At 47.6% G+C, this 16,398-nt stretch overlaps 1 protein-coding gene across 1 annotated transcript in view; it reads left to right on the top strand.

Annotated features, from left to right (window-relative positions):
- Positions 1–16,398, top strand: part of LOC311109649 (inositol polyphosphate-4-phosphatase type I A-like) — a 47,574-nt gene that overhangs the window by 14,888 nt on the left and 16,288 nt on the right. The window contains exons 2-13 of the mRNA XM_084152602.1: positions 7,886–8,130; positions 8,380–8,424; positions 8,532–8,650; positions 10,093–10,209; positions 10,526–10,605; positions 12,540–12,654; positions 12,805–12,895; positions 13,521–13,668; positions 13,850–13,980; positions 14,166–14,270; positions 14,359–14,467; positions 15,999–16,185. Coding sequence (XP_084008728.1) covers positions 8,025–8,130; positions 8,380–8,424; positions 8,532–8,650; positions 10,093–10,209; positions 10,526–10,605; positions 12,540–12,654; positions 12,805–12,895; positions 13,521–13,668; positions 13,850–13,980; positions 14,166–14,270; positions 14,359–14,467; positions 15,999–16,185 — 1,353 coding nt within the window. The 5' untranslated portion in view covers positions 7,886–8,024. The remainder of the gene's footprint in view (positions 1–7,885; positions 8,131–8,379; positions 8,425–8,531; positions 8,651–10,092; positions 10,210–10,525; positions 10,606–12,539; positions 12,655–12,804; positions 12,896–13,520; positions 13,669–13,849; positions 13,981–14,165; positions 14,271–14,358; positions 14,468–15,998; positions 16,186–16,398) is intronic.

Here is a 16,398-nt window from a genome sequence, read left to right as displayed (position 1 = left end):
CTACAAATTCATCTGGATATTTATTCAGGAAATGAAAATGGCAGTCTGAGATTTTAGAGTCTCTATGATTAATTATTTTTACATTTAAATTTTTTGTCATTTAGCAGACGCTCTTATCCAGAGCGACTTACAGTTAGTGAGTGCAACATGTTATTATTCTTTTTTTTTTTTTTTGTACTGGCCCCCCTTGGGAATCGAACCCACAACCCTGGCGTTACAAGGGCCATGCTCTACAAGCGCCATGCTCTACCAACTGAGCGACACGGGGCCCAGTGCTATTTGACCCTGATACAGGGCTTACTCATAGCACCTCTAGACAGATAAAATAAGCGCCTTTAGCGTCAAAAGAGATCAGATTTTTCTAATGAATGTCCTGTTGGTGCTCTCCAACAGTGTTTACCTTCTCCATAGTCATTATGACACAGATACTGGTGTGGTGCAGAGTTGAAGTCTGTTTAGACAAGGCTGGGGCTATAAATATAAATCATGTGGGCTGGGAGTGCAGGAGGAGGACAGTAAGATGGGAACTAGTAACATGAAGGGAGAGCCGTTATCCTGTCTTCTGTATAGGTGTGTTTGAGATGGGAAGTCAAGATCTGAGGGAACTCTGAGACTGTATGCTTTTAGCTCGTTGTGTGTGTGAACCTTGGCAGCCAGTCAACACAGAAACTGTTTTTTGCCTTTTAAGGGCAACAGGACTGAGCTCTCCTCCACACTGCCCTTCTCAGGCTTCGAGACTGAGACTGAGAGCAGAGCAGAGAAACCCTTGATACAAACACATCCTCATTTCCAGGTATGGTTGGACAAGACCCCTGTGTGTGATAGTGTTAATCCCACTCAGAGGAGCTCCAGAGGGGCCTGAAACCAGCACGGAGGGGGAAGAAACAGGGAGCCTTGAGGTGCTTTCAGAACCAAGGCAAGCTGAGGGTTTTCGATTCAAGACAAATTAAAGAATGATCTTGTCGCTTGGCTGGTAGTCCTGACTGAGTCACACAGCAGAATTAGACTCACTAAGGATGGAATTAGCCGGAGTGTAGTCTGCTGGGAGGGAGGAAGGAAAGGAGAAAGAGTAAAGAGGGAGAGAAATCGGTGTTTTCAGTCAGTAGTGTGGACGCCGCACAGGGTCCTCATTGCTCAATGTCTCAAACACACGCACGGACACACACACTCCCTCGGTTCCTCCATAGAGACAGCTTGCCGGTTGCGTGCAGCATTAGACTTAACATAACAGCAGAAGTGAAAGCCACTAAACCCTGCCAGTCAGGTGGACGCCAGTAAGACTAGCTGTCACCATTGGTGTCGGATAATGGGGATCCTAATAAAATCTAAATCTCACTTCCCCTTTTAGGTTAAATCAAGTCAAACATATGCATCCCATTGTAAGTCCTTGGATTCTCTGGTGAGGACAATGTCACAAGTGTCAGTGTCTCTGTTTACTCAACTGGTTAACCTACAGTACCAGGTGCCCAGGGTAAAACGAAGACACTGAGAATTCATCGAAACACGTATTTGCAAACCTAGAAACTGGTTTGAACATAGTTGGGTCCCGGCCCACTCTGTGCTGTATTCTCCAGTTGTTACTGGGTGTGAGAAACTATGTCAGAAACCCATCAGGTATTTCTTAACCTAGCCGTGGAAACTCCAAAAGCCCATGTGTCCCAGTTCATGTGATTTACTAATCATCAGGGTCTCCTCACTCTCGCGCTATAAATCAAATCAGATTGTATTTGTCACATGCTTCGTAAACAACAGGTGTAGACTAACAGTGACATGCTTACTTACGGGCTCTTCCCAACAATGCAGAGAGAAAAATATAGAACAAATAGTAACACAAGGAATAAATACACAATGAGTAACAATAACGAGGCTATATACAGGGGGTACCAGTACCGAGACGATCAAATCACATTTTATTTCTCACATGCGCCGAATACAACAGGTGTAGACCTTACCGTGAAATGCTTACTTACAAGCCCTTAACTTTATTTATTGAACTGCATTGTTGGCTAAGAAAATATTTACTAAATACAAATTTAACACAATAAAATAATAATAACGAGGCTATATACAGGGGGTACCGGTACCGAGTCAATGTGCAGGGGTACAGGTTAGTCGAGGTAATTTGTACATGTAAGTAGGGGTAAAGTGACTATGCATAGATAATAAACAGCGAGTAGCAGCAGTGTAATAACAAAGGGAAGGGGGAGGTGTCAATGTAAATAGTCCGGGTGGCCATTTGATTAATTGTTCAGCAGTCTTATGGCTTGGGGGTAGAAGCTGTTAAGGAGCCTTTTGGTTCTAGACTTGGCGCTCCGGTACCGCTTGCCGTGGGTGTGCAGGGGTACGAGGTAATTGAGGTAGATATGTACATATAAGTAGGGGTAACGTGACTAGGCAACAAGATAGATAATAAACAGTAGCAGCAGCGTATGTGATGAGTCAAAAGAGTTTGTGCAAAGAGGGTCAATGCAGATAGTCCGGGTAGCTATTTGGTTAACTATGTAGTAGTCTTGGGGGTAAAAGTTGTTCAGGGTCCTGTTTGTTCCAGACTTGGTGCATCAGTACCGCTTGCCGTGCGGTAGCAGAGAGAACAGTCTATGACTTGGGTGGCTGGAGTCTGACAATTTCCAGGGCCTTCCTCTGACACCGCCTGCTATAGAGGTCCTGGATGGCAGGGAGCTCGGCCCCAGTGATGTACTGGGCCATACGCACTACCCTCTGAAGCGCCTTGCGGTCGGATGCCAAGCAGTTGCCATAGCAAGCGTTGATGCAGCCAGTCAAGGTGCTCTCTGGTGCAGCTGTATAACTTTTTGAGGATCTTCGAGCCCATGCCAAATCTTTTCAGCCTCCTGATGGGGAAGAGGCGTTGTCGTGCCTTCTTCACGGCTGTGTTAGTGTGTGAGTACCATGTTAATTCCTTAGTGATGTGGACACAGGAACTTGAAGCTCTCAACCTGCTCCACTACAGCCCCGTCGATGTGGATGGGGGCGTGCTCGGCCCTCCATTTAATGTAGTCCACGATCAGCTCCTTTGTCTTGCTGACGTTGAGGGAGAGGTTGTTGTCCTGGCACCATTGTCGTCGGTGATCAGGCCTGCCACCGTCTGCTACCATTTGGCTCTTACCAATGTGGCCCATATTTCCAGGCAATTACAGAACAGTTGTAGATATTAGCCAAAGAATCTGACAATTCATTCAATCAATGTTAATCCTTCATTGTACAGAGAACACATACAATACATTTGGATTCATTCCCTGAAGTGCACCCTATTGCCTGTGTAGTGCACTTTGTTTGACCAGAGCCACATGTGCACTGGCAGGGAAGAAGAGGATCTGTGATGATAGTGCTAACCAGACCTGTATCTGCTGAGCTTTTCACCACCACCAGCAGCATCAGCTAGCTATCGATGGGCTCTCCTCCAGCATTTCTGCCTGATTACACAAGACAGGCCTCCAGCACCCTGTACTCCTGCCAGGAAAGCCCCCAGCCCAGCCTCTGTGGAACGATGCCCAGCTGACTGCACTCTCAGAGGATATGTGTCTCTACAACAGGGTTTCCCCTATGAATGCTTAGGCGGGACGCCCACCCCCTTCCCTAGCTCTGTTGCACACCCCTGCCTAAACATAGTCCAAAAATATTTTGGTCTCTGCAGTTCAGGCATTTACTTCCCTTCCTTTGATACAATCTAGGAGAAACACCCCAGTTGATCAGAGCAGATATCATTAAGCTAGCAGGATGTCCTCATCCTCATGCTCCTACTCATCAGAACACACAGTAATGTGCCTTCCAGTCAAGCTGAGGACTAACCTCTCTGCCATGTCTATGTCCTTACAGTCCAACTAAATAAGGAAACCATTTTCTTTACGAAACCTGGTTAGTGTGTTTGATTGAGCAAGGCCCAGAGTGATACTTTGGATAGCTCACTGTTGTTACCATGGAGACAATCGGGGGCAGATGAAGGGGAGATTGGTTCCATCAGAATCCCTAGAAAAGCATCCTGCTGTTTGCATTATCACGCCACAGCTGAATCTCTGGGATAGTCCACATGAATGCTTGAAAGGCTCTCTGCATAAAGGATGCCCAACATATCAGCCCAACACTTGTCATTAAACTCAGCAGTGGACTGGTGGTATCACAGGGAAACAAAGCGTTCAACGGAACCTTGATGATAAGTGGTTTTGTTTATACGGTACATCCGGTCAGTGTTGATCATTTTGACTAAGCTGGGGTATTGTCAATAGACGTATGTAAAAGCATGCCGCTCTGAGTTTCTCCTCCTGGCCTGCCCTAGTCTCTCTGAGGTATTCTAGCCTTGGTGCTGTGGGCTGTTGCTAGTTACTGTACTCCAGCTGTTAGCAGTGACAGAAATAGAGTGTGGATCTCTATTGAAGCTCTTAAGTAGACCAGGGCTGGTCTATTACCCACAGCCTCCAGCCTCAGTGGAAATGGGCTAATTGTTCCTGTTCGATGAGGAGAGGAGAGGCCTGGTTCCTGGGCTAACTGGCAACTGGCTGAGGACGTGCCCTGGAGGAACCATGTCCCCTGAGGGGGAGGTGGGGGATGAGGATGAGGAGTGGGAGGGGCATTGGATGGTTTTGTGATGAAGAGCGCATTTCTGCTCTCACTCTATCTTTGGAATACGCATCGATGATGGGAAAAAGTGTCAGTTCAACATTATTAGAGAAAAACATCTGATTATCACCACTCATTGTTATTTTGTTGTGTGAAGGGCACCTGTTGCTCCATGTATGTCTTCAGACCCTTCTTCAGTTGATGCCAGCATATATGCTGTCATTATTTAAGATTATACGTTTATAACTCTCAGTTCCTCTACGCTATCAATTATCTGATGACACAAGGGTTGAAATATGTGCGATCTCCATTGTTTCTTCTCTGAGTTAATGTGATAAAGTGCTCCTTGAAGTAATGTGAGAAATTGTAAGCGACAGTTTTGAAACAACAGGAGACCATTGTGTAGACAGAACCGAATGACATTGTCGTATTCAGAGCTTGTTGTTCCTGTCTGCCGGCAGGCTAAAGAACAGTCTGTGTTTACTTCATGTTGTACACTTCCTGCCCAAACAAAGACAAACGCATGCATCCACTGTATCAAAACTCTTATATCTGTGAATAATTTAGGGCTCCATGGACAAAAGCCTTACTACACAGTCAGACTCCAGTACACATAGACATACACACACTGAGGGACAGACGGACGCGTGTGCACACACACACAAAAATATATAAATATACACACACACAAATAAGCAAATTTGTCAGATGCGGTTGAGAGCACATTGAGCATCAGAGGGATAGAGGCAGTGCCCTCAGGGGATGCTGCTGGAGCAGAGTAATGATATCTAACTGCATGTTCACAGACACGTGCCCCTCTCTCTCTCTCTCTCTCTCTCTCTCTCTCTCTCTCTCTCTCTCTCTCTCTCTCTCTCTCTCTCTCTCTCCATCTACCTCCCTTCTGCCTCTCTCTCTCTCCATCTCCCTCTCGCTCTCTCACGCTCTCTCTCTCTCTCTCGCTCTCTCGCTCTCTCGCTCTCTCTCTCCCTCCCTCTCTCTCCCTCCCTCTGCCTCTCTCTCTCTCTCTCTCTCCCTCCCTCTGCCGCTCTCTCTCTCTCTGCCCCTCTCTCTCTCTCCATCTCTCTCTGTCTCTCTCTCTCTCTCTCTCTCTCTCTCTCCCTCCCTCCCTCCTTCTGTCTCTCTCTCTCTCTCTCTGCCTCTCTCTCTCTGTCAATTCAATTTCAATTCAATTTCAATTCAATTTAAGGGCTTTATTGGCATGGGAAACGTGTGTTAACATTGCCAAAGCAAGGGAAGTAGATAGTAAACAAAAGTGAAATAAACAATAAATATTAACAGTAAACATTACACTCAGAAGTTTCAAAAGAATAAAGACATTTCAAATGTCATATTATGTATATATACAGTGTTGTAACAATGTGCAAATAGTTAAAGTACAAATGGGAAAATAAATAAACATAAATATGGGTTGTATTTACAATGGTGTTTGTTCTTCACTGGTTGCCCTTTTCTTGTGGCAACAGGTCACAAATCTTGCAGCTGTGATGGCACACTGGTTTTTCACCCAGTAGAGAAGGGAGTTTATCAAAATTGGGTTTGTTTTCGAATTCTTTGTGGATCGCTGTAATCTGAGGGAAATATGTGTCTCTAATATGGTCATACATTTGGCAGGAGGTTAGGAAGTGCAGCTCAGTTTCCACCTCATTTTGTGGGCAGTGTGCACATAGCCGGTCTTCTCTTGAGAGCCAGGTCTGCCTACGGCGGCCTTTCTCAATAGCAAGGCTATGCTCACTGAGTCTGTACATAGTCAAAGCTTTCCTTAAGTTTGGGTCAGTCACAGTGGTCAGGTATTCTGCCACTGTGTACTCTCTGTTTAGGGCCAAATAGCATTCTAGTTTGCTCTGTTTTTTTGTTTGTTCTTTCCAATGTGTCAAGCAATTCTCTTTTTGTTTTCTCATGATTTGGTTGGGTCTAATTGTGTTGTTGTTGTTGTTGTTGTTGTCCTGGGGCTGTGTGGGGTCTGTTTGTGTTTGTGAACATAGGCCCAGGACAAGCTTACTTAGGGGACTCTTCTCCAAGTTCATCTCTCTGTAGGTGATGGCTTTGTTATGGAAGGTTTGGGAATCGCTTCCTTTTAAGTGGTTATAGAATTTAACGGCTCTTTTCTGGATTTTGATAATTAGCGGGTATTGGCCTAATTCTGCTCTGCATGCATTATTTGGTGTTTTACGTTGTACACGGAGGATGTTTTTGCAGAATTCTGCATGCAGAGTCTCAATTTGGTGTTTGTCCCATTTTGTGAATTCTTGGTTGGTGAGCGGACCCCAGACCTCAGAACCATAAAGGGCAATGGGTTCTATAACTGATTCAAGTATTTTTAGCCAGATCCTAATTGGTATGTCAAATTTTATGTTCCTTTTGATGGCATAGAAGGCCCTTCTTGCCTTGTCTCTCAGATCGTTCACAGCTTTGTCTCTCTCTCTCTCTGCCTCTCTCTCTCTCATCTCCCTCTCTCTGCCTCTCGCTCCCTCCCTCTGCCTCTCGCTCTCTCTCTCTCTCTCTGCCTCTCTCTCTCTCTCTGCCTCTCTCTCTCTCTCTCTCTCTCCTCTCTCTCTCTCTCTCTCTCTCTCTCTCTCTCTCTCTCTCTCTCTCTCTCTCTCTCTCTCTCTCTCTCTCTCTCTCTCTCTCTCTTCTTCCCTCTGCCTCTCTCCCTGTCACTCCATCCGTGTCTCTCTATATATTTCTGTCCATCCCTGTCTCTCCTTGCATGTGGACCAGCCTCTCCTCTGGGAGTCCAGCCACCTCCACAGCCCACAGCGCTCCTGCACCAAAAGCGAAATGTGAGCGGAGAAGGGTGAGGGTGAAGGGGAGGTGCGGAGAGGGTGAAGGGGAGGTGCGGAGAGGGTGAGAAGGGGAGGTGCGGAGAGGGTGAAGGGGAGGTGCGGAGAGGGTGAGAAGGGGAGGTGCGGAGAGGGTGAGAAGGGGAGGTGCAGAGTGGGTGAAGGGGAGGTGCGGAGAGGGTGAAGGGGAGGTGCGGAGAGGGTGAAGGGGAGGTGCGGAGAGGGTGAAGGGGCGGTGCGGAGAGGGTGAAGGGGAGGTGCGGAGAGGGTGAAGGGGAGGTGCAGAGTGGGTGAAGGGGAGGTGCAGAGTGGGTGAAGGGGAGGTGCGGAGAGGGTGAGAAGGGGAGGTGCGGAGACGGTGAAGGGGAGGTGCGGAGAGGGAAAAGAGAGAGAGAAACAATGGTCAGAGTGGGGATGTGAAAGGACGTATAATTGGTGTGGTCCCTTATGTTTATCATTGTCTCTCTCTCCCTCTCTCTTTCTCTCTCCCTCTCTCCCTCCTTCTCTCTCAGCTCGTAGAGGAAGGCCCAGGCGGGGCCGTGGAGTGGCTCAGTACAAGGGTGTGTGTGTGTGTGTGTGAGAGGGTGTGTGTTCTCACCACCACCACCCCGTGCCTCTCCTCCCCCCCTGGAGAAGGCTAGCAGAATCAGGATGTCGGAGGCTAGAGAGCGTAGCCCCCGTCACCAGAGGCCCTGGTCAGTGTACCGGGCCAACACCTTTGACCTCTCCTCTGAGATGATCGGCCTGGCGCTCGCAGGTGAGAATGGGAAAGGGTTGCTTGTTGTGGGTTGGTCACAGACAATATCAAGGAAACAAACAATATGAGAGACCATGTGATGAACAATTGGTAATGGAATTACATCCTGTCTTGTACACATCCTGTCTATCCAGTCTGTATATCATGGTACACCGACACATGTTTTTATCACTTTTGTCCTTTCATTTCTGCCAACTGAATTAGTGGAAAATGACTTGTATGAGTTAATGCTACTTTTCTGTTTTGTAGGGAACAGCCAGGATCCAGATGAGCCTGTTCTAGAGTTCAGTGTGGGTGAGTACAGTAAATTAACTTCAATTAACTTCTATAGGAATTTGTCTTGCATTTATTGTTCCACGCGTTCCAACGTGCTGTGTGTCCCTCCCTCCCTCCCTCCCCAGCCTGTAATGAGTTGGTGACCCCAGCTCTGGAGCGGAAACCCAACAGCTTTGTGGCAGTGAGCTGCACCACCCCTCCCCAGGCCTTCTGGACCAAACACGCCCAGACTGAGATCATCGAGGTGAGACAGACCATCATCCCACTGTTCCCTACTGCCATCATCCCTCTGTTCCCTACTGCCGTCATCCCTCTGATCCCTACTGCCATCATCCCTCTGTTCCCTACTGCCGTCATCCCACTGTTCCCTACTGCCGTCATCCCTCTGTCCCCTACTGCCGTCATCCCTCTGTCCCCTACTGCCGTCATCCCACTGTTCCCTACTGCCGTCATCCCTCTGTCCCCTACTGCCATCATCCCACTGTTCCCTACTGCCGTGATCCCTCTGTTCCCTACTGCCGTGATCCCTCTGTTCCCTACTGCCGTGATCCCTCTGTTCCCTACTGCCGTGATCCCTCTGTTCCCTACTGCCGTCATCCCTCTGTTCCCTACTGCCGTCATCCCTCTGTTCCCTACTGCCGTCATCCCTCTGTTCCCTACTGCCGTCATCCCTCTGTTCCCTACTGCCATCATCCCTCTGTTCCCTACTGCCTGTCATCCCTCTGTTCCCTACTGACGTCATCCCTCTGTTCCCTACTGACGTCATCCCTCTGTTCCCTACTGCCGTCATCCCTCTGTTCCCTACTGCCGTCATCCCTCTGTTCCCTACTGCCTGTCATCCCTCTGTTCCCTACTGCCTGTCATCCCTCTGTTCCCTACTGCCTGTCATCCCTCTGTTCCCTACTGCCGTCATCCCTCTGTTCCCTACTGCCGTCATCCCTCTGTTCCCTACTGCCTGTCATCCCTCTGTTCCCTACTGCCTGTCATCCCTCTGTTCCCTACTGCCTGTCATCCCTCTGTTCCCTACAGCCTGTCATCCCTCTGTTCCCTACTACTGTCATCCCTCTGTTCCCTACTGCCTGTCATCCCTCTGTTCCCTACTGCCTGTCATCCCTCTGTTCCCTACTGCCTGTCATCCCTCTGTTCCCTACTGCCTGTCATCCCTCTGTTCCCTACTGCCGGTCATCCCTCTGTTCCCTACTGCGTCATCCCTCTGTTCCCTACTGCCGTCATCCCTCTGTTCCCTACTGCCGTCTGCTACACTGTACTGTTGTGTTCCTATATGATTGTAGAATGTTGTTATCCAAAATGTTTCTGGATGTGTACAGTATGGATGAAGCAAGATGAGAGAGCACTGCTCCCTGGGCGGCAGGTAGCCTAGCGGTTCGAGGTTTGAGCCAGGAACCGAAAGGTCGTTGGTTCGAATACACGAGCGAGCCGACAAGGTGAAAAATCTGTCTGTGCCTTTGAGCAAGGCACTTAACCTTAATTTGCTCCAGGGGCGCCGTACTACTATTGCTGACCGTATAAAACAACACCATTTTCTGCAGCTATCCGGTGTATGTGACAGTAAAACATTATTTAAGAATGTTGTTATCCAATATCTTTCTGGATGTGTACAGTTTGGATGAAACAACAGTGAGAGCTTTATGGATTGTTTGATTGATTGATTGTTTCCCCCTACAGGGCACCAATAACCCTATATTCCTGAGCAGCATAGCCTTCTTCCAGGACTCTCTGATCAACCAGCAGACGCAGGTCAAGCTGTCTGTGTACGACGTCAAGGACCGCTCTCAGGGCACGGTGAGTAGAATGCTATTAGATAAGATGACATTAAAACACCAAGTAATATGTCAGGGTCCCATCGGATAATAAGCTACTACCACTAGTAGGTCAGTCCCATTCCTCTCATCACCTCCCTTCCCTCACCATCGACCTAGGGAGTGTTGTTATCTTAGATGTCTGTCTCTGTCTCCTTCTCCTTTCTCTCTCTCTCTTTCTCCCTCACGCTTTCCCTCCCTTATTCTCTCCCTCTCTCGTTCTCTCTCTTTCTCCCTGTCCCTGTCTCTCTTGCTTTCTCTCTTTTATTCTCTCGCTTTCTCTCTCTCTCCTGACCTAGATGTATTTATTGGGCTCAGCTCTGTTTCCTGTGAAGGAGCTGCTGCAGGAGAAGAACCACAGGTTACACCTGACCCTGAGGTATGAGAGACAGACAGGTTACACCTGACCCTGAGGTATGAGGGACAGACAGGTTACACCTGACCCTGAGGTATGAGAGACAGACAGGTTACACCTGACCCTGAGGTATGAGAGACAGACAGGTTACACCTGACCCTGAGGTATGAGAGACAGACAGGTTACACCTGACCCTGAGGTATGAGAGACAGACAGGTTACACCTGACCCTGAGGTATGAGAGACAGACAGGTTACACCTGACCCTGAGGTATGAGAGACAGACAGGTTACACCTGACCCTGAGGTATGAGAGACAGACAGGTTACACCTGACCCTGAGGTATGAGAGACAGACAGGTTACACCTGACCCTGAGGTATGAGAGACAGACAGGTTACACCTGACCCTGAGGTATGAGAGACAGACAGGTTACACCTGACCCTGAGGTATGAGAGACAGACAGGTTACACCTGACCCTGAGGTATGAGAGACAGACAGGTTACACCTGACCCTGAGGTATGAGAGACAGACAGGTTACACCTGACCCTGAGGTATGAGAGACAGACAGGTTACACCTGACCCTGAGGTATGAGAGACAGACAGGTTACATCTGACCCTGAGGTATGAGAGACAGACAGGTTACATCTGACCCTGAGGTATGAGAGACAGACAGGTTACATCTGACCCTGAGGTATGAGAGACAGACAGGTTACATCTGACCCTGAGGTATGAGAGACAGACAGGTTACACCTGACCCTGAGGTATGAGAAACAGACAGGTTACACCTGACCCTGAGGTATGAGAAACAGACAGGTTACACCTGACCCTGAGGTATGAGAGACAGGCAGGTTACACCTGACCCTGAGGTATGAGAGACAGACAGGTTACACCTGACCCTGAGGTATGAGCGACAGACAGGTTACACCTGACCCTGAGGTATGAGAGACAGACAGGTTACACCTGACCCTGAGGTATGAGAGACAGACAGGTTACACCTGACCCTGAGGTATGAGGGACAGACAGGTTACACCTGACCCTGAGGTATGAGAGACAGACAGGTTACACCTGACCCTGAGGTATGAGAGACAGACAGGTTACACCTGACCCTGAGGTATGAGGGACAGACAGGTTACATCTGACCCTGAGGTATGAGAGACAGACAGGTTACATCTGACCCTGAGGTATGAGCGACAGACAGGTTACACCTGACCCTGAGGTATGAGAGACAGACAGGTTACACCTGACCCTGAGGTATGAGAGACAGACAAGTTACACCTGACCCTGAGGTATGAGAGACAGACAGTCACGTCTACCATAAACAGCTCTGATCAGTCACAACAATGGAATTGAATCAGACAGGTTTCGTACGTCAATATGATTATAATTATCTTCATATGCCATGCCTTTCGTAAGGTGGCAGGTAGCCTAGCGGTTAGAGCGCTGTGCCAGTAACCCGAAAGGTCGCTAGTTCGAATCCCCGAGCCGACAAGGTAAAACAAAATCTATGTGCCCTTGAGCAAGGCACTTAACCCTAATTGCTCCAGGGTTGCTGTTGTATCGGGTGTATCCTGCTATCTGCCAATGTTCACTAATCTTGTTTAATTCTTTAGTTATCAATGGCTGACCCTGGCCGTGACCCCACTCTCTGAGGGTGTCTCAGGGGGAGTTGGGATATGCAACAACAACAAAAACATTTCCAATTCACACATACGTTTAATACAAACTTGTACATGTGTGAAATAGGACAAATATAAGCACCTAAATTATTATTATAACAGACAAGAGGATGCTTAAATGTATGGATCCAAAGTCATGTAAATGTAAGGCCTATACATTTTTCTGATAGATATTTTGGTCTGTCATATAGTTTGATCGTTGCTGCTGTTTGTCCATTGACTGTAGATTGTGATGCTGGGGTATGCAGTTGACAGCCCTATTGATGTGTGTTATTGATGAACAGATCAGCAGAGAACAAGCAGGTGGGGAACATAACCATCATCGCCTGGCAGATAGAGGAGAAGAGGGACCAGAGGACACTGCCTGTTGCCAGGTTACCAGACACCATCAACGGCAGGGTGAGCTTCCGAGACGTCCGCCGTATCCCTACCGCTGACACCAAATGTCAGACACCTGTGACCTGTGAGACCGTGGCCAGGGTTAGGGGGGGGGGGGGTGTGTGTGTGTGTGCATCCTGCGTGTGTGACTTCTATTCCCGTGTGCCACAGACCGTGCTTCCGGTAGATGAGAGCCTGACAGAATCCATGGGCGTCAGAGCCAAATATGCATCTTTATGCAAAGATACCCTGCTGAGATCAGGTAGGATGGTACTGCTGGGTCGTTTCCATTATCTCAGCCCACTGACACCACCTCTACCAAAGCCCACTAGAAAAGTCTGTTTCCCCACTGAGCCGCTTTGAAAGCAGGCGCCAATATTTCATAAGTGTCACCTGAGACAAATGCAGTTAGGTATCATTCTCAGTAACATTTCACCTAATGCGATTGTCTGTTCTAAAAATTATTTTGGCGTCTCTAAATGATTTGAGTGGACGTCCATCCGATCCATTCCTCACGGCTGGATGTTAGCAGGTTTTACTGAGAAATGTCATTAGCTGTGAGAGATCGTTGCTTTTCTTAGACACCACTCTGACGTGAGTGTGTATATCTGGCCAGACATCTGTATACAATGGAATGGGTTATTGTCCTCTGGGAAGGAAATACTTTTTCACACGCTCCTCTTACACTTTAAATCATCACAGAGACATAATATGACCTTCGAACTATGCAGGTCCTTTATAATGTAATACTCGACTGTGGAGCCAAAGAAATGATTCAGAGATTGTGTTAGATGATGTTGAGCATTTTTCGGGTGTGTGCACGTGTGTATGTGCGTGCGCGCGTGTGTGTGTGTGTGTGTGTGTGTGTGTGTGTGTGTCTCTTGCAGTGTTTGGAGGCACCATGTCCAGGATGTACCGTTTCCCCACCACGGACGGTAACCACCTGCGGGTGCTAGAGCAGATGGCTGAAAGTGTGTTGTCTCTCAACATCCCCAGACAGTATGTCAAACTACTGCTGGAGGAGGACGCTGTCAGGTACACTACTACACTACACACACACACACACACACACACACATAAACACACACATAAACACACACACACATGCACATTTATGACCGTGTCCAGAGATTTTTTTAATTGAGAGTGCATTAATAAAATATCACTTAATGCCTAAGTTGCCGAAGTGTGTGTGTGTGTGTGTGTGTGTGCTCAGGGTTTGTGAGCTGGAGGAGCTGGGGGAGTTGTCACCATGCTGGGAGAACCTACGGCGACAGATAGTCACTCAGTACCAGACCATCATCCTCACCTACCAGGAAACTCTCTCTGACCTCACCAACTACAAGGGTTAGTACTGTACACACACACACACACACACACACACACACACACACACACACACACACCACTACAAGTAACACACTCACTAACTTACTTCAGCCTCAGATAACTATGTCTAAGGTGCTTGGTTTGTTGTGGTTTAACATGATAATCCTACTCTGTCTTTCCCTTTTCTCTGGTCTTTCTTCCAGGTCCGTCGTTCAAAGCCAGTAACCTGAAGGCAGAGAGGAAGCTGGAGTTTATACCCACCAACCTTCATGTCCAGAGGATGAGGGTGCAGGATGAGTCTGGTTTTGGTGAGCTGAGCCCCATTCCCCGTTTTCCCTCCTGGCTGTTCATGCAGCTCCCCACTTTGGCCTTAATAGTTGTATTATGTTCCCCCAGACCACACGTATGACGTGGTGACCATCGGGGCTCCCGCCGCCCACTGCCAGGGCTTCAAGAACAGCGGCCTACGCAAACAAATCACCAAGTTCGAGGAGGCCAAGAAACAGTGAGTACAGAACCTCACAAAGAGGTGGAACCCAGGTGGGACTAGTGTAGAACCTTGGTTAGAATTTTGTATCGGGCATATCCTTCTTGCTGCCAATGCTCACTAATCTTATCACATTTTTCAGCTAACAACCCTACTGATTAGCTGGCTGTGTATAGGCTTGACTTTTTAAGTCTTTGTTTGTTTTTAACTGACACATTTCTAATCAAGTGAATCCTAAGTCTGCTTTTGCTAGAGAAACACCCTTGTACCTCACCCCATCCCTTTTAAAAATGGTATTGGAAAGTTTAACTATATCTAAATATGTTTACAGTGTCTTAACAGGTTTAACCATAAAGCAGAATGGATAACAGCATTAAACACAAACCACTGCTTTCGTCTAAACATTAACGTCATTATATAGTTGAGAATCACATCTTGAGAATGATATTATTTATGTGGTTAATGAATGATAACCCAGAACATACTGTCAAATGCAATGCCTCATTCATCAAATCCATGTACGTCTCTTTTCCCTTGTTCTTGTGCCTGTGCTACTGCATGGTCTGTATTTTGATGGCCGACTTTCTATCTGTTTGTGTTGTCATTTTCTCATTATACACTACATGATATGCTGCTTTTAGCCTTGGCATTTCCCTATGATTATATTATATATTTCTAAGATGATTTTCCGTTTTCTGGCTTTTTAATTTTTCCAATTGCATCTTTATTTTCTAATCAGCGTTTATGAGGAAGAATGGTGAGTTCCTATGTATTCAGATTCTTTTCTTTAGTCGTTTTACTCTCCCCACTATTTGTTTGGTTCTTTCTGCACGGAAATAATTGTTTGTTTGCTGTCACTGAGTTTGTTGTTTAGCTGTAAGGCTGAGTCACTCAGTCACCTGCCTGTGTTTCACCACTGTTAGTATGCGTCCACAATGGGCGTCTGTGAGTACCATTGTAAGCTACTGTATATTGATAGAGGGTGATCTACAGTAGAGTGCTTGCTATGGGTTTTCAGAGCCATAGAACCACAGAGTTTGACAGATCCCTAACAATAGCATTGTACATTCTACATCTTAAACAGAGTCTGCTGGACTCTGAATATCTGTGGTTCTATGGTGTCTAGATAGTGTTGTCTGTGTTCCAGGTGAGGAACAGGCTTGTGCATGCAGATGTGGATGCTCAGCTCAGTCCCCGACCTGCAGAGTAGAATATTCTAACAGAGTTGAATTATTCAGATATGTATATTATGCAGCTACCTGTGTAATCTGTCAAGCAGTGTGAGAGAACGTTGCAGAAGTACAATCTCCTTCAGTTCCCAGAATGCAGTGCACATTGTCTCACTTTCCTGTGTGTGCTCTTACCATCTTTGTCTACACGTGTGTGCGTGTGTCTCTGCGTGTGTCTGTGCGTGTGTCTGTGTGTGCGTGTGTGTGTGTCTGTGTGTCTCTAGTGTGTCCCTGTATTTACTGTATGTGTGTGTCTATGTCTGTGTGTCTCAGGGTAAATGCTGTGTTCTCTTAACACCCCACCCTGTCCGTCCCTGCAGCAGTGCCCTGTCCAGCTGCCAGTCCATAGTGTACATCCCCCAGGACATCGTCCGGGCCAAGGAGATCATCTCCCACATCAACACCCTGAAGACCCAGGTCAGCTACTACGCTGAGAGGCTGTCCCGCGCCGCCAAGGACCGCTCTGCCAACGGTCTGGAGAGGACCCTTACCATCCTGGCTGATAAGGTGAGGGAGAGCCTCTAGTCTGGTACCAGGTCTGTTGCTGAGGGAGAGCCTCTAGCCTGGTACCAGGTCTGTTGGTGAGGGAGAGCCTCTAGTCTGGTACCAGGTCTGTTGGTGAGGGAGAGTCTCTAGCCTGGTACCAGGTCTGTTGGTGAGGGAGAGCCTCTAGTCTGGTACCAGGTCTGTTGGTGAGGGAGAGCCTCTAGTCTGGTACCA

The sequence above is a fragment of the Coregonus lavaretus genome (assembly GCF_964263955.1).
Source record: "Coregonus lavaretus genome assembly, chromosome: 35".
NCBI lineage: Eukaryota > Metazoa > Chordata > Actinopteri > Salmoniformes > Salmonidae > Coregonus > Coregonus lavaretus.
The sequence above is the reverse complement of the archived record's forward strand: the minus strand, read 5'-3'. Positions and strand labels throughout refer to the sequence as shown.